This window comes from Gigantopelta aegis, chromosome 6 (genome assembly GCF_016097555.1).
Source record: "Gigantopelta aegis isolate Gae_Host chromosome 6, Gae_host_genome, whole genome shotgun sequence".
In the NCBI taxonomy this organism is placed as follows: Eukaryota; Metazoa; Mollusca; class Gastropoda; order Neomphalida; family Peltospiridae; genus Gigantopelta; species Gigantopelta aegis.
In genome coordinates, this window is record NC_054704.1 from 27552802 (window position 1) to 27580200 (window position 27399).

The 27399-nt window shown below is 36.6% G+C and overlaps 1 protein-coding gene across 1 annotated transcript in view; it reads left to right on the forward strand.

Annotated features, from left to right (window-relative positions):
* LOC121374448 overlaps positions 1 to 26659 on the forward strand; it is a 39269-nt gene extending 12610 nt beyond the window's left edge. Inside the window, exons 4-5 of the mRNA XM_041501550.1 lie at positions 22066 to 22179; positions 24175 to 26659. Coding sequence (XP_041357484.1) covers positions 22066 to 22179; positions 24175 to 25100 — 1040 coding nt within the window. The 3' untranslated portion in view covers positions 25101 to 26659. The remainder of the gene's footprint in view (positions 1 to 22065; positions 22180 to 24174) is intronic.
* Positions 26660 to 27399: the final 740 nt, after the last annotated feature.

Sequence of the window (27399 nt, forward strand, 5' to 3'; positions counted from 1 at the left end):
ATAGAGAAGTGAACACCACAAGTCCTGTGATTGGTTATAAATGTGAGTGTGTTGGTTGTAAAAAATAATAGTTTCATCTGGGTAAAATAAATGTGCAATTTTATTTCATCTAGTACCAATGTGTCAAGTAGCCTTGTGCTTGAAACATGTATGGGGTACCTGTAAAAAAAAGTACTCGAATTTTGTGCGAAACTAGGGTAGTCATAGACGCTACCCGTTATCTCAGAAACGAGCAGCTTGACCCCCATTTTTTTCTGATTCACTTTAAGTGTAAGGGGTTGATACGTTGCAGGTAGGAGTTTTAGCCGCATATGTTACTATTGTCGTCTATGGGATTTGATTTGGTAGTATACACCCTCAAAGCAAAACGCATGCAGCCCAGTGGTAAAGCGCTCGATTGATGAGCGGTAGATCTAGGATCGATCCCCGTCGGTGAGTCAGCCAGTGCGCCACGATTGGTTTGTCAAAGACTGTGGTGTGTGTTATCATGTCTGTAGACTGGTGCACATAAAAGATCCCTTGCTACCAATGGAAAAATGTAGAGGGTTTTCGTCTCTAAGACTATATGTCAAAATTACCAAATGATTGACACACAATAGCCGATGATGAATAAATTAACGTGCTCTAGCGGTGTGGTTAAACAAAGCAACTTTATAGCGAGCATGCATGATTATATACGTGTAGCCAATTTTATAGACATGTCATGACGACCTCGAGTTTGGTGTGTGTTCACCTTCACGTAAAACGTTTAATCCAGTGTGTATTTATCTATAAAAAAGTCATATAGCCTTTGAACAAGCCTATCAATTGTATTGAGAACTTTGCCGTTGATTTTAAATCGAACTTTATTTTTAACAATTTTGATTTCCGTTATTAATGATTTTTGGGTTGTGCTTCGTTTTTTATTTCCATGCGGAACATTCAGTTTTTGGCGCATTTAAACAACAAAAGACACATTGTTTATTTAGTGCATACAATCAGACTTAAAGGGCTCCGTCATAGTTGCAAAAAGATGTTTTGCTCAAATGTAAAGGTTATACCTTGAACTACAAATTACAGCCAAAACATTTATAGAGGAGTGGGGGGCGTTCGATTCCCACCCACCTACACACGCGCCCCTACAGTTTGATTAAAATCGATTAAATGTCGTTATTGATTGTTTTTGATACAAAATTAGTGTATACATGTGATGGCCTAAAGGAATGTAATTATAAACGTATTTAAAGGAATCGATGAAACGGCTTCATATTGATTAGTTTATTGAATGTAAACTCACATACCGTTATTTTCACATGTTGTACGATAAAATTAACTGTGTACAAGAATTCCGTATTTATTGTAATTATTTGAAAGGTGATCTTTTATTCAATGTCTGTATTGAAACCTACCTCCCAGTGCTTCGCTTTGGGCAGTAAAACATCGTTAGAGAAGAAAAACATTTAGATTCAATTTTTTGATTACCGGCATGGCTATGGGCAAAAGACAGAAAAAAGTTGTTCAATAAATAAAATTTATTATCCAAGCGGATTCCAATAAACGGGGACATACTTGTCGTGTTATTACAGGCTACTTTACAGTATGTGTTGTAACAATGGCATTGTTGTAAGTCTGAAAGGGCCAATTTTCTTAGGCGTCGAGAGATGCCAATCTCAGGGAAGGGGCAGCTTTGTATTAACTCTCCTTTCAACTAGAGGTTGGGGGTGGGGATAGGCAATGCATAGTTTAAGGGTTGTTAGGCAGTAACCTATCTTGCTCCCCCTCCCACTCTTAATGCCTATGAATGTATTGCTTATATAACGAGGTTAAAAAAAGTCCCAGAAACGCAACCCACCCCCCAACCCCCCAAAAAAACAACAACAACAATACACACACAACACACACACACACACACACACACACACACAGACACATGGACACATGGACAAATAAAAACACAAACAATACGCACACACAACACAACACGAAATTTAGATATGTAGTTGCTTATATAACGAGGTTAAAAAAAGAAACGCAACCCCCCCCCAACCCCCCCCCAAAAAAAAAACACACAAAAAAACAATACACACACACACACACAGACACATGGACAAATAAAAACACAAACAATACGCGCACACAACAACACAACACGAAATTTAGATATGTAGTTGCTTATATAACGAGGTTAAAAAAAGTCCCAGAAACGCAACCCCCCCCCCCAACCCCCCAAAACAACAACAACAACAACAACAAGAATACACACACACAGACACATGGACAAATAAAAACACAAACAATACGCACACAACAACACAACACGAAATTTGGATATGTAGTTAGAACTGTGTTGTTTTATTTCTTTTACACCCCCGTTGGTGAGAGCATTATTCGTTATTTTTCATAACACATACTTGTTAACACATATATGTACGATAACATTTTACAGACATGTATACGACTGGCTTCACCTAGGTGATGACTAGGTCATCAATGCCATACTACCCAATGGAAAAGCACGATAGTAATAATAGATTACTACATTAGATACCTGTCACGGTACATTCTCTTAAATTTGTTTCGCCTGTGGCGATTTTAATTGTGTTAGAGGGCCGTGTGCAGTTTATTGCCCGTAGCCCAGGTGGGCAACTTGTTACGTAATACTTCGCACGATCGGACATTCCAATATGCACTTAGTCCAGCTGCGGAGGCCATGTGGCGAGTAGTTACGTAATACCTCTGCGAGTGCGGTTTTTACAACCGTGATGGCGACGACTGGCGTCAGCCAGACTGACGATCAGAGAGAATATACCGACTCTAGTGGATGTAGAATATGAGATGATACGTGAGGTACCGCCTTGTACCCCCAGGCAAAATCCTGATTTATAATAAATAGCTAGTGTTTTAGAGATATCGGGGAGAACGAATTAGGAAGCTTCCTGGGAACGTTAGTCCGTTTGGACTTTGGTAAATATCATTTCTGCTCTGTGTATAACCTTGATGTGATTGATGTGACTTTAAATATTTTAATACTGTATTATACCAATATTCTTTAGACAGTGTCTTCGGTCATCTGACGAAGTAAATCGTAGACTTTTTGTTCTAACATTATATGAGTATTTGGTAATATAAAGCTTAGCCAGTCATCCTAGAAGACCCTAGGTAAACTGTAGGTTATTGTCTTTATTGTGATAGGTACCAGTATTAATTTTGTGTTACAGATTACTGAAAGAGTAGTTAAGGGTTAATTAAAAATTAACCCGTTAGGAATAGAACTGTAATTCCTTTATTAATTAAGTTCCCCAAGAAGCGTTTCTCAATTATCACACGTTACTGAACACGTGTGGGTGTGGTGTAACGGTGAAGTGATTCGCATATTGTGTAACTAGACACCTAGAGATTAACTAATTAAGTGATCAGTTCTGGGTTGTTATTATTGCTGTTATTAATTTACTACTACGGCTGTACATTTGTCAGCGTAGATTAATACAGATTCCAAAGTGTATTGTGTTTTTGTTGTGTTTCTAGAGAACTAACGTGCTATAATAATATATACTTATATAAGATCGTATCTCTGATCATACCTAGAGACGAGCCATACTAGGGTTTAACAGCCTGTTACAGAGAGATCTAATAGATATACAGTTAGGAGAGATATTTTGATAATCATGTTTTATTCAGCTACGGGAATTATAGAATCCCCGTGACAATACCATTTAGCACGATAGAAATAATAGATTACTACATTAGATACCATTTATCTTACAACCTGTTGTTTAAAAACGTATCCAACTCGCTTTCGCTCGTTAGATACGTTTAAAACAACTCATTGTAAGATAATTGTTATCTAACAGCTGCTCATGTAGTATTCTCTAAATAGCAAACGGAAAAATATTATTATATGCGTGTAATATAACGGTAAACAAGGTATTATTTTCCTTCACATATTATTAAGCTCGATCTTGAAATCAATCACTGGCCAAGTCAGGGTCTGACCCCGTGGTGGACATGCCTGAGGACTATTTGGATGTATTCTTGGATTATACTGGAGCTACTAGAGTAGTCATGCGAGCTGCGATCAGTTGTAGGATCGATCTCCAACAGTGGACAGACGCATTTTGGGTTTTCCCGTTCAAACCAGTTTTCGACGACTGGCATATCAAAGGCAGTGGTGTGTACGTGTGAATCTTGTCAGTGGGAAAATGCATATAAATCTGAACGACAAAACCGTAATCAGTGATCAATACCGTACCTCTGCACAATGCAGAGTCGAAAGGGTATTTGGCAAAATGGTGGTTGGTTCCATTTGTCTCCATCTCGTCTAAAGAGCACTTGTTTATAATCAGTAAGAGCAACCTATATGCAATCTTAATGGAAGTTTACAGAAACTACACATGTGGTCAAAGCAATGGCTAGTCACTTTCAACCATGGTAAAACTCGGGTAGTAGTATATTTGAAAACTAATATTATATATATCTATTCCTTTTGCTAGAACAGATGTGTTAAAATGTCCTTTATACATTCAACAATTGATCTTTGGAATAGTCTAAAAGCGTAAATACGAAATTGTGAACGAATTTCATCTCTTAAAAATCTTAAAAAAGCAGTAGCACCGGATGTTTACAAAGTACCCGTATTCAATTCATGCGGAAATGGAAAAAAGAAAGAGTTATATTCTAGATTAAGACAGTCCTTTAAATGCAGATCTATATCGTTGTGGTCTTACTATGGATTCCTCATGTAATTGTAGACATTACGTTGAAAGCACTTAAACGGTCGAAACACGTTTAATAATGATACCAATAAACAAATATATGAGCATGTTCACAAATACATTAAACATACACAACGATTTGATTAAGAAAACTTGATGCGGAAGCATTAATTAATTTATTTGTTTTTACTTTTACAGTTTCGTATAATATTATATTGTTATTATGTACCTCATAGAAGATAAAATATAATAATGAATACTGTTAAATATTCCATTACTTCTATTTCTTTTCTTTTCGTTTTCTGTCGTTTAAGTTTATTCAATCGTTTTTCACAAATAATTATTTTTATTGATTGATTGATTTACTTATTTATTGAAAATTTCAGTCGGACAGATAGATAGATAGATAGATAACAACATATGTTTTCAATCAAATCAAAGCAAGGTATATTGCGACAGCCAAATTGTTGTCATAATCTCTAGATCGTGTCGCAGTTACCACATACTCTACATTTAATACTTATTTTAAAGAGAATGTCCTGAGTTTCTAAATGTTTCGATTGGTCGAAATAATATCACGTGACCTAAAACAAAGGACCACGTTCATAACTGCACGAATCTCAGTTTTTCACTACTTTCGACAATGCCTAAATAACAGATTAGCTGAGCTATTTTCTTTATTTCAAATTAATGAAATGGCTGTTTACGTTAGAACCGGCCTCGGTGGCGTCGTGGTTAGACCATCGGTCAACAGGCTGGTAGGTACTGGGTCGGATCCCAGTCGAGGCATGGGATTTTTAATCCAGATACCGACTCCAAACCCTGAGTGAGTGCTCCGCAAGGCTCAATGGGTAGGTGTAAACCACTTGCACCGACCAGTGATCCATAACTGGTTCAACAAAGGCCTTGGTTTGTGCTGTCCTGCCTGTGGGAAGCGCAAATAAAAGATCCCTTGCTGCTAATCGGAAAGAGTAGCCCATGAAGTGACGACAGCGGGTTTCCTCTCAAAATCTGTGTGGTCCTTAACCATATGTCTGACGCCATATAACCGTAAATAAAATGTGTTGAGTGCGTCGTTAAATAAAACATTTCTTTCTTTCTTTCTATTTACGTTAGTTGTCTATGTTCAGTCAGTAAGTATTATATAAAACAACTTAAAGTAGTTTGCATTAATACATGTATATGAAAGAATGTGAGAATCCATCATTCGGCTACTGACGGAAAAAGCCGAAGAAAGAGTTCCATTGTTATTTCATAAAATTTTATATTAATGAAATAAATATACACTACGCCATTCATACAGTGTGTAAAGCGGTACTGTGTTTTATTCTTGCATGAACATCAAAATTTATCATGTTCAATCTATGAGTAACGACTATATATACAAACAAAATACGAATTCGTGTTTAGAATATGATTGTCAGGTTACCTATACGTCACAGTGTAATCGATTTCCATCGTGTTGGTTTTTTATTGGACGTATGACATTGGTAACCTGGTCATCACCTAGGAGCAGCCAGTCGTATGTCTTGAAATTGTTAACACACGTACATGTACCTTTGTCTCCTTATATATTTATTTTATGTGCTGAAATCCTCGCTATCATAGTAAAAAAAACTCCAATAATATAAAAGGTATCACTATAGATGGTGAAAAATATTTAATATCACAGTATGCAGACGACACAAGTTTTATTTTAGACGGCTCTCCTGAGTCCCTGCAGGGTGTTCTGTCTATCCTAGATTATTATGCACAAATATCTGGCCTAAAAATTAACTATACCAAATCAAAAGCTATTTGGATAGGTAGCAAGACATTTTCAAATGAAGTTTACCATCACACTCGATGGAAACTAGAATGGGGCAGTACACAGTTTAACCTTCTCGGTATTAACTTTTCCATTAACCTAGAAGAAATTATTGATTTAAATTATAATTCCAAAATACAAAAATTAATGAAGCTATGGTCTATCAGAAAACTTACTGTTTTAGGAAGAATTACAGTCCTGAAAACGTTAATAGTTCCTAAACTAACATACCTACTGAAAACATTACCAAATCCAAGCGAACGTTTGCTAAAACATATAAATACATTATTTTTTCCAATTTATTTGGAATAGCGGCCGTGAACAACTTAAAAGAAAGTTAATAACGCAAGACTATAAAAAAGGTGGCATCAAAATGATAAACATAAATCATTTTATGACCGCTTTGAAAAGTTCGTGGATCCGACGGATATTTTTAAATAACCCAAAATGGACCATTTTGTTCGAAGCTTCTACAAATATATCAACACGTGATTTAATTATATATGGCGACCATTTTCTATACTGTAAAAAAAAGTTCAATAAAAAATATATTTTGGAGAGACACATTGGTTAGTTGGTTAAGGATACAAGAAAAACAAATTCCAGTAAACGTAGATGATATTCTCCAGATCAATATTTGGTTCAACAGTAAAATATGTATAGATAAAAAGCCATTTATACTAAAACGATATATCTCAAAAGGTATTATCTTTATTAACGATTTGTTGAAAGAACAAGGAGACTTTCTAACATATGAACAGTTCATAGAGAAATACGACATAATTACCAATTTTCTGGAATATGCTTCATTGGTCAGTGCTATAAAATCATTCATTTACAACCTAGATAATTTAAATGATGACGTTTTTATAGCATTACAAAATCCTGTTCTTCCATATAACTTAAAGGTTTTGTTCAAAGATCAGAAAGGTTGCAAACATATATATGATTTACTGAACACTCAAACCACCATTCCAAAATCACAAATAAAATATTCTAAGGAAGGATATATCTATGGTATATATGATTGGGAAAAATATTACATTCTACCCTTTAGATCTGTCAAAAGCACAACATTATCTTGGTTTCAGTATAAAATCATACACCGAATTCTTACAACTAACAAATTTCTAAATATGATTAATTATATTGATTCCAATGCCTGTAGTTTTTGCAACAAATCACCTGAAACCATACAACACCTTCTATTTGAATGTAGTTTAGTACATTCTCTGTGGAAAGCAATAGAAGAATGGATAAGAAATGAAACTGGAATTAATATCACTCTAAGCAGAGACATAGTTATGTTAGGCATGATCAACAACGAAAAAGGTGATTTTGTAAATTGGCTGACTATCAACATAAAATATTATATTTACAGTATGAAAATACAAAAAAGAAATTTACATGTCAATGCCGCGAAAAATATTCTACAAAATAATTTTGAAATAGAAAAATATATTTATTACAAAAATTGCAACTATGAAGCATTTCATAAGCAATGGACACCCTATAAAACACTCTTTGAAAGAATGTTTTAATTAAAAATAATGCTTTGAAAGTTCACTTGGAAATAGAGTACTAATTAAAATGTCATTCTCTAATACTCTCTCAATATCCCCACAACTTCTTTATACTTATCTACTGCTGTTGCGCCGTCTCTCTCTCTCTCTCTCTCTCTCTCTCTCTCTCTCTCTCTCTCTCTCTCTCTCTCTCTCTCTCTCTCTCTCTCTCTCTCTCTCTCTCTCTTTCTCTCCCTTTCCGTCTTATAAATACCACAGAAAGCATTAACATATTTAAATAGCATATTTTGTTTAGATACTATTGTTTAAATATGTACTTTGTAAGGCAGTGACCACGGCTCCCCAACCTGTTCACTGTCTATGTTCTGGGGGCAATAAATCTTTAAAAAAAACAAAAAAAAAAAAAAAACAACAACACACGTACATGTGTAAACAACTGTGTTATCAAAACACCAACGTGAGTGTAAGAAATAGTGTTTCTATTCGTTGCAGTGTTCGTAAGTAGCCTAAACTGGACTTGGTCTCTCAAGAATTTCGTACGTAGGAAAAATACCAATTAAATAAAAGCAAGCATGCACGCACTTCATCACACACACACTCATGTGTATTTTATGGACACTTACAGTATTAACTTAATACTGACTGAAAGCAATATAAACAAATCGATCTTATATTGACGACCATATGTATTTAAGGTTGGATACGAATATGGTTTTATTCAAAAGGAGATCCGGGCAAAATAGCAGCTTCCGTTATAGATTCCCATTTCGTATATGGACGTAGTTTTAAACAATATATGGCAATACTAATACATTAGCGGTTGGGTATGTCAGTTCACTTCTTTGAAACCTTGTACTGTCCTATCTGTTATATAAATAAAACCTTTTGTATGTAACATTACTTTCTATTACATATCCATAGTACATTGTAAATGGGGTCTGATTCTGACATTACTTTCAACACAGAACTATTTTTGCGAGGGCCGCATCCATATTAATAGAACAATCACTTCATAAATGCCATGAGAAATGTGTAAACAGACACACCTGGATTGTTTTCGATTACATGTAGATGTGTGATTTGAAATCTGTTTTGATTAGTAATTATCAACTATGTTTAAGATAAAAATGACATTTTACAACACCTTTCTAACGTGTTTAGGAGGGTGAGCGCTGGCGATGTTTTCTCACCCCCTCCACCACAACCCTAATTTGTAACTGTTTTCCACACGTCTAGTACATCAAAGGCCGTGGTATGTACTTTTCTGTCTACGGGAAAGTACACATAAAATATGCTTTGCTGCATTTTAGAAGGGACGGGTTTCCTCACCCTCTCTCTCTCTCTCTCTCTCTCTCTCTCTCTCTCTCTCTCTCTCTCTCTCTCTCTCTCTCTCTCTCTCTCTCTCTCTCTCTCTCTCTCTCTCTCTCTCTCTCTCTCTCTCTCTCTCTGCCTTAATTTTTTTCTTACCAATTCAAGCAACCACTGCATACGCTAGTATTCGCTACTTATTTTTTGTCTTCATATTTACATTTCCTTTTTTAAAAATGCTATTAACAATCAACCACTTATGTTTGATCGAACAAACACCAAGATACTATTAAAACATAACAAAAAATTATATATTATCGCTACAGTATGTAACCTTAAACAAGAAAATAAAACAATAACAAGATTGGCCATTGTTATTGGACAGCACTACTCTTGAATGCACTATTTTTATGTCGCATGTTAATGTACAAAAACGCGCATTTAGAAAAGGCGTAGCGTACAAGTAGTATACTTGATTGAATCCCCAAGTGTTTGATGCTCTAGCAGAACAAAACAGAACTTACTCTCGTATCACCAAACGATGATATATTGAGGTGGTTTACACACACATACACACACACCACACACACACACACACACATACACACACACACATACAACACATACACACACACACATACAACACATATATATACACACACACATACACACACACACAACACATACACACACACATACAACACATACACACACACACACATACAACACATACACACACACACACACATACACACACACACACCATACAACACATACACACATACACACACACACAGAATATATATATATATATATATATATATATATATATATATATATACTATTATATATATATATATATATATATATTTGCAGCTCTAGTGTATTATGAACAAATTATGGTATATAATAATTTATTATAGTATACAATAAGAGCAATAATACATCAATACATGTATGTATAATTATTATATAGAATCATTTTAAAGACAGCAGTATACGCTAGACGTGCTATATACAACATAATATACCCCTTCTCTCTTTATCACATCCTGCCTCTTTATCTTTACCCCCCCCCTCTTCTTTATCCCCTCCTACCCCTTTCTGTTTATCCCCTCTCTCTTTATCCCTCCTACTCTTTAATCCCTCCTCCCCTCTCTTTATCACCTCCTACCCTCTCTCTCTTTATACCCTGCTGCCCCTATCGTTTTATCCCTTCCTGTCCCCTGTCTCTTTATCCCTCCTGCCCACTCTCTCTTTATCCCCTCCTACCCCTGTCTCTTTATCTCATTCCGCCCCCTCTCTCTCTTTATACCTCCTCACACTCTCCCTTTATCCCCTCCTGCCCACTCTCTCTTTATCCCTTCCTGTCCCCTCTCTCTTTATTCCTCCTGCCCATTCTCTCTTTATCCCCTCCTACCCCTGTCTCTTTATCTCATTCCGCCCCCTCTCTCTTTATACCTCCTCACACTCTCCCTTTATCCCCTCCTGCCCACTCTCTCTTTATCCCTTCCTGTCCCCTCTCTCTTAACACTCCTGCCCATTCTCTCTTTATCCCTCCTACCCCTATCTCTTTATCTCATCCCGCCCCCTCTCTCTTTATACCTCCTCCTCACACTCTCCCCTCCTGCCCACACTCTCTTTATCCCCTCCTGCTCCTATCTCTTTATCCCCTCCTGCCCCTCTCTCTTTATCCCCTCATGTCCTCTCTCTTTATCCCCCTCATCCTCTCTTTTTATCCTTTCCTGTCCCTCTCTCTTTATCCCCTCATGTCCTCTCTCTTTATCCCCCTCATCCTCTCTTTTTATCCTTTCCTGTCCCTCTCTCTTTATCCCCTCATGTCGTCTCCCGTTATTCCTCCTCCCCCGCTCTCTTTATCCCCTCCTTCCCTCTCTCTTTATCATCTCCCCCCCACCTCTCTCTTTATCTCCTTCTCCCCTCTCTCTTTATCACCTCCTGCCCCTTTCTCCTTCTCTTTATCCCTTCCTTCCCCCTCTCTTTATTAGTCCTCCCCACTCTCTTTATCCTCTCCTTCCCCTGATAAGTGTACGAGACATGCTTCCTAAAGCTGGAAAAAACCCTCAAATGTTTTATACAAATATTCAGGCAAAAATCTGCTAATCTGAGACCTTTTTACCATGTATTTCCATCATTTTACCATCAATATTAGTTGTAATCCATGTAAAAATGTGTAGTGATTCGTTTCCAACCCTATATAGCTGTTTAGTAGTAATGCAAATATGAATAAATGTTGTTATCCAGTTCGGGCATTTTTGTTTAATTCGGACAAAAGCCAGCTTACCCCCTACAATAATGGGAGCCCGTACGCCTATACTGCCTCTGTATCTCTTTATCACCTCCTCCCTCTCTCTGTTTATCCACCTTGCCACCTCTCTGTTTACCCCCTCTCTGTTTAGTCCCTCCTGTTTCCCTCTCTCTCTGTGTGTCTGTCTGTCTCTCTTTTCTTCCTTTCTCTCTCTTCTCTTCTCTTCTCTCTCTCTCTCTCTCTCTCTCTCTCTCTCTCTCTCTCTCTCTCTCTCTCTCTCTCTCTCTCTCTCTCTCTCCATTTTGTTTACTACATCATGTCATTATTACATAGTATTCGCTTCTATTTTCTATTTCTTTTGTTTTTCATATTTTTATTTCCTTTCTCAAAAATGCTATTAACACTTAACCACTTCTTCTTGTTTTCACAAACACCAAGTGTATACTCGAATACGAATATGGCGATAACAACTGCATTAATATCATTAAAATAACAAATATTATCGAACTCCAGAAGAAAAATGAAAACTACTTAACATCTTGTGAGTACGTACTAAAAAACATCCAGAACAGCATCTAACAGCACAAAAGCAGGTAAACAAACAACAATAATTGCCATTGTTATTCCATAACACAACCCTTGTGTGCACGCCGTGTACTAATGCATATTTAACACACATGTAGTAAAGGTGTGGCGTACTATACTTTAGTTATTGAATCTCTAAGTATATCGTACGTTCGAGTATAAAGCGCAGCGATGCACGTTATGTTTTAAAGGCAGGTTTACGTGTGTATAAAGTCTTAAAGGGACAGTCCTGAGTTTCCTGCCATCTTAAAGGAACATTCCTGAGTTTTCTGCATTGTAAGATATTTCTGACAAATAAAACATTTCTACGATTAAACTTACATATTAAATATATTCTCTTGTTTAGAATGCCAGTGTCTGCATATTCACTGTGTTTCTGGTCGTCTTAATATTTGTAAGAAGCCCAAACTGGGTTTTGTCTTAAAATAATTTCGTACGTACGAAAAAAAAGGAAATAAAATGAAATTTAACCTAGTACAAATGTTAGAACGATCAGAAACACGTTTAATATACAGCTACTAATATTTTATGCAGGAAAATATATTTGATATGTAATTACAATCGTTAAAAAGTCTCCGTTAGTCGATAACATCTTAAAAAGTGCAGTAAACTCAGGATTGTCCCTTTAAGATGTTTCCAAATCACAGAGCCTTTTTGACAAATAGTCCGTCCCATCATTCTATAAACATCTATTTTGTAAATAATTTCAGTTTGGTTTGACGTAAATAGAAAGATAAACGTGTTTTAGAAATAACAACAACCCCCCCCCCCCCCCCCTAAAACAAACCTATTAATCGGCTCATAAATAAATAACTTGTAGTAAATTCCATAGTATGAAAAAAGGCGTTCCTGTGGGACGGACTATAATGTGTTTGCGGTCCTGTGCTAATGTTTATAGCAGTCGATGTTTATTTTCTTCATGATATATATTTGTTTTGCTAAGCACGAAATTACTGGAACGTGAAATCTGGTTTGGGCTGCTACAAAAAGTAGGATGACAACAAACACCTTGTTTATACAGACACTGATATTCTAAATAAGAAAATATCTTCAATATATAATTTTAGTCATCAAAATGGATATTTTAGTTGCAAAACAAAGTTACAATCGATGCACATTTAGAATAGTCCCTTTAACAGACCTCGACGTGAAAACAAAATGAGGGGAACGATTATTGGCTGCCCTAACTTGCATTATTGGAGATATTACCAGATTGATACCACATGAATTCACATGCTAAAAGGCGCTAAACAACACTATCTTTGAACTAGACTCAGGGAGAGATGGGGGACCGAGAGTGGTAGCTTTCTTTAAAAGGCGAGGTTTGTGGTTAACGATAAATTTGGGATTTTTGGAAAGGTCTGTTTTTGCGGTTTGCTCCTGACTAACATGACATGGTGTTTATACGTGTTCTAGATATTGTTCCTGACTGACATGATGTTTATACTTGTTCTAGATATTGCTCCTGACTGACACTGTGTTTATACTTGTTCTAGATATTGCTCGTCACTGACATGGTATTTATACTTGTTCTAGATATTGCTCGTCACTGACATAGTGTTTATACTTGTTCTAGATAATGCTCGTCACTGACATTGTGTTTATACTTGTTCTAGATATTACTCCTCACTGACATGGTGTTTATACTTGTTCTAGATATTGCTCGTCACTGACATGGTGTTTATACTTGTTCTAGATATTGCTCGTCACTGACATTGTGTTTATACTTGTTCTAGATATTGCTCCTGACTGACATGGTGTTTATACTTGTTCTATATATAGCTCCTCACTGACATTGTGTTTGTACTTGTTCTAGATATTGCTCGTCACTGACATGGTGTTTATACTTGTTCTAGATATTGCTCGTCACTGACATTGTGTTTATACTTGTTCTAGATATTGCTCCTGACTGACATGGTGTTTATACTTGTTCTATATATAGCTCCTCACTGACATTGTGTTTGTACTTGTTCTAGATATTGCTCGTCACTGGTATGGTGTTTATACTTGTTATAGATATTGCTCATCACTGACATGGTGTTTATACTTGTTCTAGATATTGTTCCTCACTGACATGGTGTTTATACTTGTTCTAGATATTGCTCCTCACTGACAAGATACTTCTTCTAGATATTGCTCCTGACATATTGTGTTTATACTTGTTCTATATATAGCTCCTAACTGACATTGTGTTTATACTGGTTCTAGATATTGCTCCTCACTGATATGGTGTTTATATTTGTTCTAGATATTGCTCGTCACTGACATTGTCTTTATACTTGTTCTAGATATTGCTCGTCACTGACATGGTGTTTATACTTGTTCTAGATATTGCTCCTGACTGACATGGTGTTTATACTTGTTCTATATATAGCTCCTCACTGACATTGTGTTTGTACTTGTTCTAGATATTGCTCGTCACTGATATGGTGTTTATACTTGTTCTAGATATTGCTCATCACTGACATGGTGTTTATACTTGTTCTAGATATTGCTCCTCACTGACATGGTGTTTATACTTGTTCTAGATATCGCTCCTCACTGACAAGATACTTCTTCTAGATATTGCTCCTGACATATTGTGTTTATACTTGTTCTATATATAGCTCCTAACTGACATTGTGTTTATACTTGTTCTAGATATTGCTCCTCACTGATATGGTGTTTATATTTGTTCTAGATATTGCTCGTCACTGACATTGTGTTTATACTTGTTCTAGAGATTGCTCGTCACTGACATTGTGTTTATACTTGTTCTAGATATTGCTCCTCACTGACATGGCGTTTATACTTGTTCTATATATAGCTGCTCACTGACATTGTGTTTGTACTTGTTCTAGATATTGCTCGTCACTGACATGGTGTTTATAATTGTTCTAGATATTGCTCGTCACTGACATTGTGTTTATACTTGTTCTACATGTTGCTCTTCACTGACATGTTGTTTATACTTGTTCTAGATATTGCACGTCACTGACATGGTGTTCATACTTGTTCTAGATATTGCTCCTCACTGACATGATACGTGTTCTAGATATTTTTCCTGAGATTGTGTTTATACTTGTTCTATATATAGCTCCTCATTGACATGGTGTTTATGCTTGTTCTAGATATTGCTCCTCACTGACATGGTGTTTATACTTGTTCTATATATAGCTCCTCACTGACATTGTGTTTGTACTTGTTCTAGACACTGCTCCTCACTAACATGATGTGTATACTTGCTCTAGATATTACTCCTCACTGACATGAATTTGTTCTAGATATTGCTCCTGACAGATTGTGTTTGTACTTGTTCTATATATAGCTCCTCACTGACATTGTGTTTATACTTGTTCAAGATATTGCTCCGCACTGACATTGTGTTTATACTTGTTCTAGATATTGCTCGTCACTGACACTGTTTATATTTGTTCTAGATATTGCTCCTCACTGCCATTGTGTTTATACTTGTTCTAGATATTGCTCCTCACTGTCATGGTATTTATACTTGTTCTAGATATTGCTCGTCAATGACATGGTGTTTATACTTGTTCTATATATAGCTCCTCATTGACATTGTGTTTGTACTTGTTCTAGATATTGCTCGTCACTGATATAGTGTTTATACTTGTTCTAGATATTGCTCGTCACTGACATGGTGTTTACACTTGTTCTAGATATTGCTCGTCACTGACATGGTGTTTACACTTGTTCTAGATATTGCTCGTCACTGACATTGTGTTTATACTTGTTCTAGATATTGCTCCTCACTGACATTGTGTTTGTACTTGTTCTAGATATTGCTCGTCACTGGTATGGTGTTTATACTTGTTATAGATATTGCTCATCACTGACATGGTGTTTATACTTGTTCTAGATATTGTTCCTCACTGACATGGTGTTTATACTTGTTCTAGATATTGCTCCTCACTGACAAGATACTTCTTCTAGATATTGCTCCTGACATATTGTGTTTATACTTGTTCTATATATAGCTCCTAACTGACATTGTGTTTATACTGGTTCTAGATATTGCTCCTCACTGATATGGTGTTTATATTTGTTCTAGATATTGCTCGTCACTGACATTGTCTTTATACTTGTTCTAGATATTGCTCGTCACTGACATGGTGTTTATACTTGTTCTAGATATTGCTCCTGACTGACATGGTGTTTATACTTGTTCTATATATAGCTCCTCACTGACATTGTGTTTGTACTTGTTCTAGATATTGCTCGTCACTGATATGGTGTTTATACTTGTTCTAGATATTGCTCATCACTGACATGGTGTTTATACTTGTTCTAGATATTGCTCCTCACTGACATGGTGTTTATACTTGTTCTAGATATCGCTCCTCACTGACAAGATACTTCTTCTAGATATTGCTCCTGACATATTGTGTTTATACTTGTTCTATATATAGCTCCTAACTGACATTGTGTTTATACTTGTTCTAGATATTGCTCCTCACTGATATGGTGTTTATATTTGTTCTAGATATTGCTCGTCACTGACATTGTGTTTATACTTGTTCTAGAGATTGCTCGTCACTGACATTGTGTTTATACTTGTTCTAGATATTGCTCCTCACTGACATGGCGTTTATACTTGTTCTATATATAGCTGCTCACTGACATTGTGTTTGTACTTGTTCTAGATATTGCTCGTCACTGACATGGTGTTATAATTGTTCTAGATATTGCTCGTCACTGACATTGTGTTTATACTTGTTCTACATGTTGCTCTTCACTGACATGGTGTTTATACTTGTTCTAGATATTGCACGTCACTGACATGGTGTTCATACTTGTTCTAGATATTGCTCCTCACTGACATGATACGTGTTCTAGATATTTTTCCTGAGATTGTGTTTATACTTGTTCTATATATAGCTCCTCATTGACATGGTGTTTATGCTTGTTCTAGATATTGCTCCTCACTGACATGGTGTTTATACTTGTTCTATATATAGCTCCTCACTGACATTGTGTTTGTACTTGTTCTAGACACTGCTCCTCACTAACATGATGTGTATACTTGCTCTAGATATTACTCCTCACTGACATGAATTTGTTCTAGATATTGCTCCTGACAGATTGTGTTTGTACTTGTTCTATATATAGCTCCTCACTGACATTGTGTTTATACTTGTTCAAGATATTGCTCCGCACTGACATTGTGTTTATACTTGTTCTAGATATTGCTCGTCACTGACACTGTTTATATTTGTTCTAGATATTGCTCCTCACTGCCATTGTGTTTATACTTGTTCTAGATATTGCTCCTCACTGTCATGGTATTTATACTTGTTCTAGATATTGCTCGTCAATGACATGGTGTTTATACTTGTTCTATATATAGCTCCTCATTGACATTGTGTTTGTACTTGTTCTAGATATTGCTCGTCACTGATATAGTGTTTATACTTGTTCTAGATATTGCTCGTCACTGACATGGTGTTTACACTTGTTCTAGATATTGCTCGTCACTGACATGGTGTTTACACTTGTTCTAGATATTGCTCGTCACTGACATTGTGTTTATACTTGTTCTAGATATTGCTCCTCACTGACATTGTGTTTGTACTTGTTCTAGATATTGCTCGTCACTGGTATGGTGTTTATACTTGTTATAGATATTGCTCATCACTGACATGGTGTTTATACTTGTTCTAGATATTGTTCCTCACTGACATGGTGTTTATACTTGTTCTAGATATTGCTCCTCACTGACAAGATACTTCTTCTAGATATTGCTCCTGACATATTGTGTTTATACTTGTTCTATATATAGCCCCTAACTGACATTGTGTTTATACTGGTTCTAGATATTGCTCCTCACTGATATGGTGTTTATATTTGTTCTAGATATTGCTCGTCACTGACATTGTGTTTATACTTGTTCTAGATATTGCTCGTCACTGACATGGTGTTTATACTTGTTCTAGATATTGCTCCTGACTGACATGGTGTTTATACTTGTTCTATATATAGCTCCTCACTGACATTGTGTTTGTACTTGTTCTAGATATTGCTCGTCACTGATATGGTGTTTATACTTGTTATAGATATTGCTCATCACTGACATGGTGTTTATACTTGTTCTAGATATTGCTCTTCACTGACATGGTGTTTATACTTGTTCTAGATATCGCTCCTCACTGACAAGATACTTCTTCTAGATATTGCTCCTGACATATTGTGTTTATACTTGTTCTATATATAGCTCCTAACTGACATTGTGTTTATACTTGTTCTAGATATTGCTCCTCACTGATATGGTGTTTATATTTGTTCTAGATATTGCTCGTCACTGACATTGTGTTTATACTTGTTCTAGAGATTGCTCGTCACTGACATTGTGTTTATACTTGTTCTAGATATTGCTCCTCACTGACATGGCGTTTATACTTGTTCTATATATAGCTGCTCACTGACATTGTGTTTGTACTTGTTCTAGATATTGCTCGTCACTGACATGGTGTTTATAATTGTTCTAGATATTGCTCGTCACTGACATTGTGTTTATACTTGTTCTACATGTTGCTCTTCACTGACATGTTGTTTATACTTGTTCTAGATATTGCACGTCACTGACATGGTGTTCATACTTGTTCTAGATATTGCTCCTCACTGACATGATACGTGTTCTAGATATTTTTCCTGAGATTGTGTTTATACTTGTTCTATATATAGCTCCTCATTGACATGGTGTTTATACTTGTTCTAGATATTGCTCCTCAATGACATGGTGTTTATACTTGTTCTATATATAGCTCCTCACTGTCATTGTGTTTGTACTTGTTCTAGACACTGCTCCTCACTAACATGATGTGTATACTTGCTCTAGATATTACTCCTCACTGACATGAACTTGTTCTAGATATTGCTCCTGACAGATTGTGTTTGTACTTGTTCTATATATAGCTCCTCACTGACATTGTGTTTATACTTGTTCAAGATATTGCTCCGCACTGACATTGTGTTTATACTTGTTCTAGATATTGCTCGTCACTGACACTGTTTATATTTGTTCTAGATATTGCTCCTCACTGCCATTGTGTTTATACTTGTTCTAGATATTGCTCCTCACTGTCATGGTATTTATACTTGTTCTAGATATTGCTCGTCAATGACATGGTGTTTATACTTGTTCTATATATAGCTCCTCATTGACATTGTGTTTGTACTTGTTCTAGATATTGCTCGTCACTGATATAGTGTTTATACTTGTTCTAGATATTGCTCGTCACTGACATGGTGTTTACACTTGTTCTAGATATTGCTCGTCACTGACATGGTGTTTACACTTGTTCTAGATATTGCTCGTCACTGACATGGTGTTTACACTTGTTCTAGATATTGCTCGTCACTGACATTGTGTTTATACTTGTTCTAGATATTGCTCCTCACTGACATGGTGTTTATACTTGTTCTATATATAGCTCCTCACTGACATTGTGTTTGTACTTGTTCTAGATATTGCTCGTCACTGATATGGTGTTTATACTTGTTCTAGATATTGCTCCTCACTGACAAGATACTTGTTCTAGATATTGCTCCTGACAGATTGTGTTTGTACTTGTTCTATATATAGCTCCTCACTGACATGGTGTTTATACTTGTTCTATATATAGCTCCTCATTGACATTGTGTTTGTACTTGTTCTAGATATTGCTCGTCACCGATATAGTGTTTATACTTGTTCTAGATATTGCTCGTCACTGACATTCTGTTTACACTTGTTCTAGATATTGCTCGTCGCTGACATTGTGTTTATACTTGTTCTAGATATTGCTCCTCACTGACATGGTGTTTATAATTGTTCTATATATAGCTCCTTACTGACATTGTGTTTGTACTTGTTCTAGATATTGCTCCTCACTGACAAGATACTTGTTCTAGATATTGCTCCTCACTGACAAGATACTTGTTCTAGATATTGCTCCTCACTGATATGGTGTTTATACTTATTCTAGATATTGCTCGTCACTGACATTGTGTTATACTTGTTCTAGATATTGCTCCTCACTGACATGGTGTTTATACTTGTTCTAGATATTGCTCCTCACTGACAAGATACTTGTTCTAGATATTGCTCCTCACTGATATGGTGTTTATACTTATTCTAGATATTGCTCGTCACTGAAATTGTGTTATACTTGTTCTAAATATTGCTCGTCACTGACATTGTGTTATACTTGTTCTAGATATTGCTCCTCACTGACAAGATACTTGTTCTAGATATTACTCCTGACATATTGTGTTTATACTTGTTCTATATATATAGCTCTTAACTGACATTGTGCTTATACTTGTTCTAGATATTGCTCCTCACTGATATGGTGTTTATACTTGTTCTAGATATTGCTCGTCACTGACATTGTGTTATACTTGTTCTAGATATTGCTCGTCACTAACATTGTGTTTATATTTGTTCTAGATATTGCTCGTCACTGACATGGTGTTTATACTTGTTATAGATATTGCTCGTCACTGACATGGTGTTTATACTTGTTCTAGATATTGCTCCTCATTGACATGGTATTTATACTTGTTCTAGATATTACTCCTCACTGAGAAGATACTTGTTCTAGATATTGCTCCTGACATATTGTGTTTATACTTGTTCTATATAGAGCTCCTCACTGACATGGTGTTTATAATTGTTCTAGATATTGCTCCTCACTGACATGGTGTTTATACTTGTTCTAGATATTGCTCGTCACTGACACTGTGTTTATACTTGTTCTAGATATTGCTCCTCACTGACATGGTGTTTATACTTGTTCTATATATAGCTGGTCACTGACATTGTGTTTGTACTTGTTCTAGATATTGCTCGTCACTGACATTGTGTTATACTTGTTCTAGATATTGCTCGTCACTGACATTGTGTTTATATTTGTTCAAGATATTGCTCGTCACTGACATGGTGTTTATACTTGTTCTAGATATTGCTCGTCACTGTCATGGTGTTTATACTTGTTCTAGATATTGCTCCTCACTGACATGGTGTTTATACTTGTTCTAGATATTACTCCTCACTGACAAGATACTTGTTCTAGATATTGCTCCTGACATATTGTGTTTATACTTGTTCTATATAGAGCTCCTCACTGACATGGTGTTTATAATTGTTGTAGATATTGCTCCTCACTGACATGGTGTTTATACTTGTTCTAGATATTGCTCGTCACTGACACTGTGTTTATACTTGTTCTAGATATTGCTCCTCACTGACATGGTGTTTATACTTGTTCTATATATAGCTGGTCACTGACATTGTGTTTGTACTTGTTCTAGATATTGCTTGTCACTGACATTGTGTTTATACTTGTTCTAGACATTGCTCCTCACAAACATGGTGTTTATACTTGCTCTAGATATTGCTCCTCACTTACATGATACTTGTTCTAGATATTGCTCCTCACTGACATTGTCTTTATACTTGTTCTAGATATTGCTCCTCATTGATATGGTGTTTATACTTGTTCTAGATATTGCTCCTCACTGACATGGTGTTTATACTTGTTCTAGATATTGCTCGTCACTGACATTGTGGTTATATTTGTTCTAGATATTGCTCCTCACTGACATGGTGTTTATACTTGTTCTTAATATTGCTTCTGACTGACACTGTGTTTATACGTGTTCTATATATTGCTTCTCACTGACATGGTGTTTATACTTATTCTAGATATTGCTCGTCACTGACGTTGTGTTTATACTTCTTCTAGGTATTGCTCCTCACTTGCATTGTGTTTATACTTGTTTTATATATTGCTCGTCACTGACATTGTGTTTATATTTGTTCTAGATATTGCTCCTCACTGACATGGTGTTTATACTTGTTCTAGATATTGGTTCTGACTGACACTATGTTTATACTTGTTCTAGATATTGATGAATGTCTAAGCGGCCCATGTTTGAACAACGGAACGTGTCAAGACGGCATCTACTCTTACAACTGTGTGTGCAGCGACACCTTCACGGGCATCCTCTGTGAAACAGGTATGGATATGCAGGCAAGCACCACGTGTTGAGAGAGAGAAGGAGAAAAAAGAAGAGTATGTGTGTATATGAGAGAGAGAGAGAGAGAGAGAGAGAGAGAGAGAGAGAGAGAGAGAGAGAGAGAGAGAGAGAGAGAGAGAGAGAGAGAGAGAGAGCGCGAGAGAGAGGGGGAGAGAGGAGGGGGGGAGAGAGAGAGAGAGAGAGAGAGAGAGAGAGAGAGAGAAATGATGATGATGATGATGACCGAGTTAAAGTGTGTTTGTTTTGTTTAATGACATCACTAAAACACATTGATTTATTAATCATCGGTTATTGGATGTCATACATTTGATAATTTAGACATATAGTCTTAGAGAAGAAACCCGCTACATTTGTTTTTCATTAGTAGCAAAGGATCTTTTATATGCACAATCCCGCAAACAGGCATTTAGTATACTTGTCATGGTGGACAGGATGGAACGAGAAATAGCCCAATGGGCCAACCGACGGGGATCGATCCCAAACCGACCGCGCATCATGCGAGCGCTTTATCACTGGGCTACATGTACGTCCAGTGACAGAGAGACACGTATGTGCGCATCACACGCATACTCGTTTTAGGTGCGTCAGTGAAAATTGTAATATACTCTCTCAAAATACAACAACCGCATAGGTGATAGGGAAAGAAGAAAAGTGTTTTTTTTTTACAATGTTGCTGAATGACCATGTTTGTTAATGTTCCTGGAATGGGACAGCATGCCCAAATGGACCCTAAAGCAAATTTAACGCATATTGTGGCACGTTGTGCGACAAATGCAGGAAATCGGCGTGAAATGGTCAGATTTTGGCGAATTCACGTGGAACTCGGGGAAAAGATTGGGGTTGTGAGAGGTATTTAAAGCTGCAATGCTCGTAATGATGTCTCATTTCCATTTCGACGTAGACGAGTTACAAGATGCCAAGACTAAGCCTGCCGAATCGAAACATTGCAATAGGCCGCCTCCAGTTAGGTGAATCGCAGTCGGCAGTCGCACGCCACATGAACGTCCATCAGAGCACAATTTCACTTCTCTAGGACAGGTACCAGCAGTTTAAATCAGCTGAAGACCCGCCCAGAAGTGGAAAACCTCGCATAACAACTGCAGCACAAGATTGCTAGATCAACATCGACATTTACGTGTTCGCTGGTGCACGAATGTACAGGGGTGGAATTTGAGAAACTGGCGGCGAGTATGGTTCAGCGACGAGTCACGTTTCCTTCTACAGCGACGTGATGGACGACAACGTGTTTACAAACGCCGCATTGAATGTTTTGCCAACAACTGCGTCGCCCAAGGTGACAGATCGGTGGAGGGAGTGTCATGATGTGGGGAGCCACCTCATACACCGGCAGAAGTGAACTTGTGTTCGTACAAGGCAAACTGACAGCTGTACGGTACCGGGATGAAATTCTTCGCCGTCACATGCTTCCCATTTTGGATCGACAGAGAGAACTCTTTCAGTAAGACAATGCCAGGCCGCATACGGCACGTGTAACAATGGATTTCCTACAGAAAGAGAACATTAATGTGCTGCCATGGCCATCGAGATCGCCTATGCGGTTTTTTTTTTTCAACAGAGTATATTAAGCATATTACCTAAATGTTCATTATATTGCATGATGTTCTTTGGGGCCTCGCTGGTAGCTCGCAATGGTGAACCGGCTTATCACATTCAGAAGAAATTCTTCAGAAAAGTATTTAGAATATTTCAATAAACATTCACTCAATTATTAATTATAACATCATAACATGTGTTATCATTGTTATCACAAACAAACCTATCTCACACACACACACACACACACACACACACACACACACACACACACACGCGCACACATGCACGCGCATACACACACAACAGAAACGCTTAACTAAGTAGGGTTTGTACCTGTACATGTGTGTGTTTTTGTGAGTGTGCCTGTGTGTATGTAATATTTATTAAAGACATTGTATTTTTACGTATTATTTTCAGCATTGACGGCTGACGAATCTTCCTCATTTAAAGAAGAATTCAGCACTAAAAGCTTTTATAGGGAAGAGAGCACCAACATAGATCTGGGCGTGTCCTTAACATCTCAAAAATCGACAACTGATATAACACAGACACTAGAATCGTCTGGCACATACAGCTATGGTGACTCTGATCTTCTTTCTACGGAATTTCAAACACTGAACACACCATCTCCAAAATCTGAACAGACGATTTTGAAAGTATCATCAAATAATCTGCCCGAGAATACTAACATGGCGACAAGCTTCTACAGTTCCGTCGATATCACCGATTCTCAAGCAATATCTGTTTCCCAGAATCAGACGATCTCTGTTTCGCCAAGTACAATTAATGCTGTTTCACTGAACCAGATTCTATCAATTTCGCCAAGTACAATTTCAGCGGTTTCTGAGAATCAAATCCTATCTAGTTCGTTAAATACATTTTCTGCTGATTCTCAAAACCAGATAGTATCTGTTTCAACAAGTACAATTTTTGCTGTTTCTGAGAATCAAATCCTATCTAGTTCACCAAATACAGTTTCTACTGATTCTCAGAACCAGATAATATCTATTTCGCCAAGTACAATTTCAGCTGTTTCTGAGAAGAATGTAATATCGGTGTGTTCATGCTCGTGCCGCGGACAGTCTACACAAACCCAGGATTCTGTGTCACAGTACACAGAACAGATTAGAGTGAACCTTACTGTGGACACGACTACTCTGGGGAAGACGATTCGGAAGTACATCAGCGTGCACGACGACAGGCCGTCAGCGCAAGCTGTAGGGGCCGTAGGACTTTTGTTCGTATTTATCGTAGTGTGTTTTATTGTCCTTCCAGACGTTTTGTCAACCTTCAGCCATATCCACCGGATTGTTACTGAAAGAAATTCTAATATTCAAAAGTAAAGGACATTAAATTTCAAAGAAAGGGATTTCTGGGTAAATACACCGTAGCATGATATTATTCAATCAGCTGCTATTGTGTGTTAGATGCAGACACTTGTGACACCTAGTTCAGACTGATAGAGACGAAACGCATTACTCAATAAACGCTATTCGTATTACTGCTTGTAAGGTAACTGTTGTAAAATAATGGTTTAACATGAGTCATTTAGTCGATCGAACGTTGGCAAACCACCCTACCGCTGAGCTGCAAGCCGCCCCTGCAAATTGGTCTAATGTGCTTTAATCTACAAATCACTCTTTGTCTTTCCCGGATGTGATGGCATGTACTTATAGCAAGATACCACTAATTACTTACGGCCTCAGTGGTTTATTCCTTAAGCCATATTATGAAAAAACCCCTAGCACACTTAAATTCAAAGAACTGTTTAATTGTAATAGCATGTGCACCCTCTGTAAAATGTCAAAATTCATTTCTGAAATTACAAGTAAATTCAGTAAACCATAGACAGACATCTCCAATATCATTTGATAGTTTTAAAAATATTGACTTGTAAACATCTTTCTGCTTTATTTGATTATCTTGTCACCATGTGTCTCCATTTTGAAATGTGTATATAGCTATTTTGAATTATGTTTGTATATAGTCAATGAAGAACTCCTGTTGTCGTGATGCCACTGTAAATACCCGCTGCACAGTAATTCCTCATGTGCTGTCGTTTGACGGCCTGGGTGTACCGAAATAAAGTTTCAAGACTTAAGGCTGGTACTAGGTCCGCATCCCGGTACCAGCTCCCATCAAGACTTAGATGGTAGGTGTAATGCCACTACACCCACTTCTTACTCACCAATCACTAACTCCCTATCCTAGACAGACAGCCCAAATAGTTGGTTTGTGTGCCCAGGATATCGTGCTTGAATCTTAATTGGATATGAGCACGAAAGTAAATTACAATTGAAAATGAACAAAATGTTGTCAGTTGAAAACAAAACAGGCCTTCTTTTTCGTGGACTTGGTCAGTTTAGTAAAACATGCCTCAGTTATTTTAGCCAACCATTGTGCTCTCTCTCTCTCTCTCTCTCTCTCTCTCTCTCTCTCTCTCTCTCTCTCTCTCTCTCTCTCTCTCTCTCTCTCTCTCTCTCTCTCTAATATTTTATTGTCTAAAGGTGTTTGATACTTTAAATGTCTAACATACATGTATACTATTTATTTAGCGTCAAAATATATGAAGTTATGTTTATGTAATTTGGTTACCATCATTATTTCTGTAAATATGTCTAATACTTGATGTTGTGTATTCCGCCAGTAACTCGTGGCTTCATGCTAACCTAAACTGACGACAACCTTATTTGAAATAATTGTTTCTTTTTTGTTTATATCTATTGAACTGATATAATAAAAATTACCTAAGCTCAATTTTATTTACATTTGGGTCATTTTCGAGTGGCTACATTATATAAAAAAGAGTTAAGATGTAAGAAGATTATATTGTTATCTTTAAATAAATGCATATAAAATAAACTATTAAATAAATGCATGTTGGTATGACTGTAAGGTATGATGTCTATGCCTATCTAATATATATATATATATATATATATATATATATATATATATATATATATATATATATATATATATATATATATGCTGCCTTATTTGTAGACAGTTTCAGGAATATTAAAGCTCTGTTGTATTTATAAAATTGTTTATTGAGTTGTATGTAATTACAAACTGTATCACTCACTTTTTCAACAATTTACTTCTTTTTATTATTTGTGAATGAAGATGAATGAGTCGAATGTGTGAGTGAGTAAGTGATTGAGTTAGTTTGGGCGAGGGCACCGAACTAATACTTTACCTCTGCCTTGAACATACAACTCAGATAATTAAAGTGTGTTCTCTTGAATCCTACTTGAATATATTACAAGCCTAAAACTATATTAAAATAAAAGGAAAGTTAAAGTTGTTAACGTCATCACTACAGTGCATTCATTAATTAATCATCGGGTAATGGATGACAAACATTTGGTAATTCTGACAGTTAATCTTCAGAGGAAACCCGCTACATTTTTCCATTAGCAGCAAGACTGGACAGCACATACCACGTCATTTCACATACAAGTGCGCCACGGAGTTTTGATCCTAGGACCCAAGCACCCCAGAAGAGCGTTCTACCGACAAATTTAAATCCAGTTAGGTATTCAGATTTAAGACTGCTATAGCTAGAAAGTTTGTTTGTTTTGTTTAACGACACCACTGGAGCACATTGATTAATTATTGGCTATTGATGTCAAACAT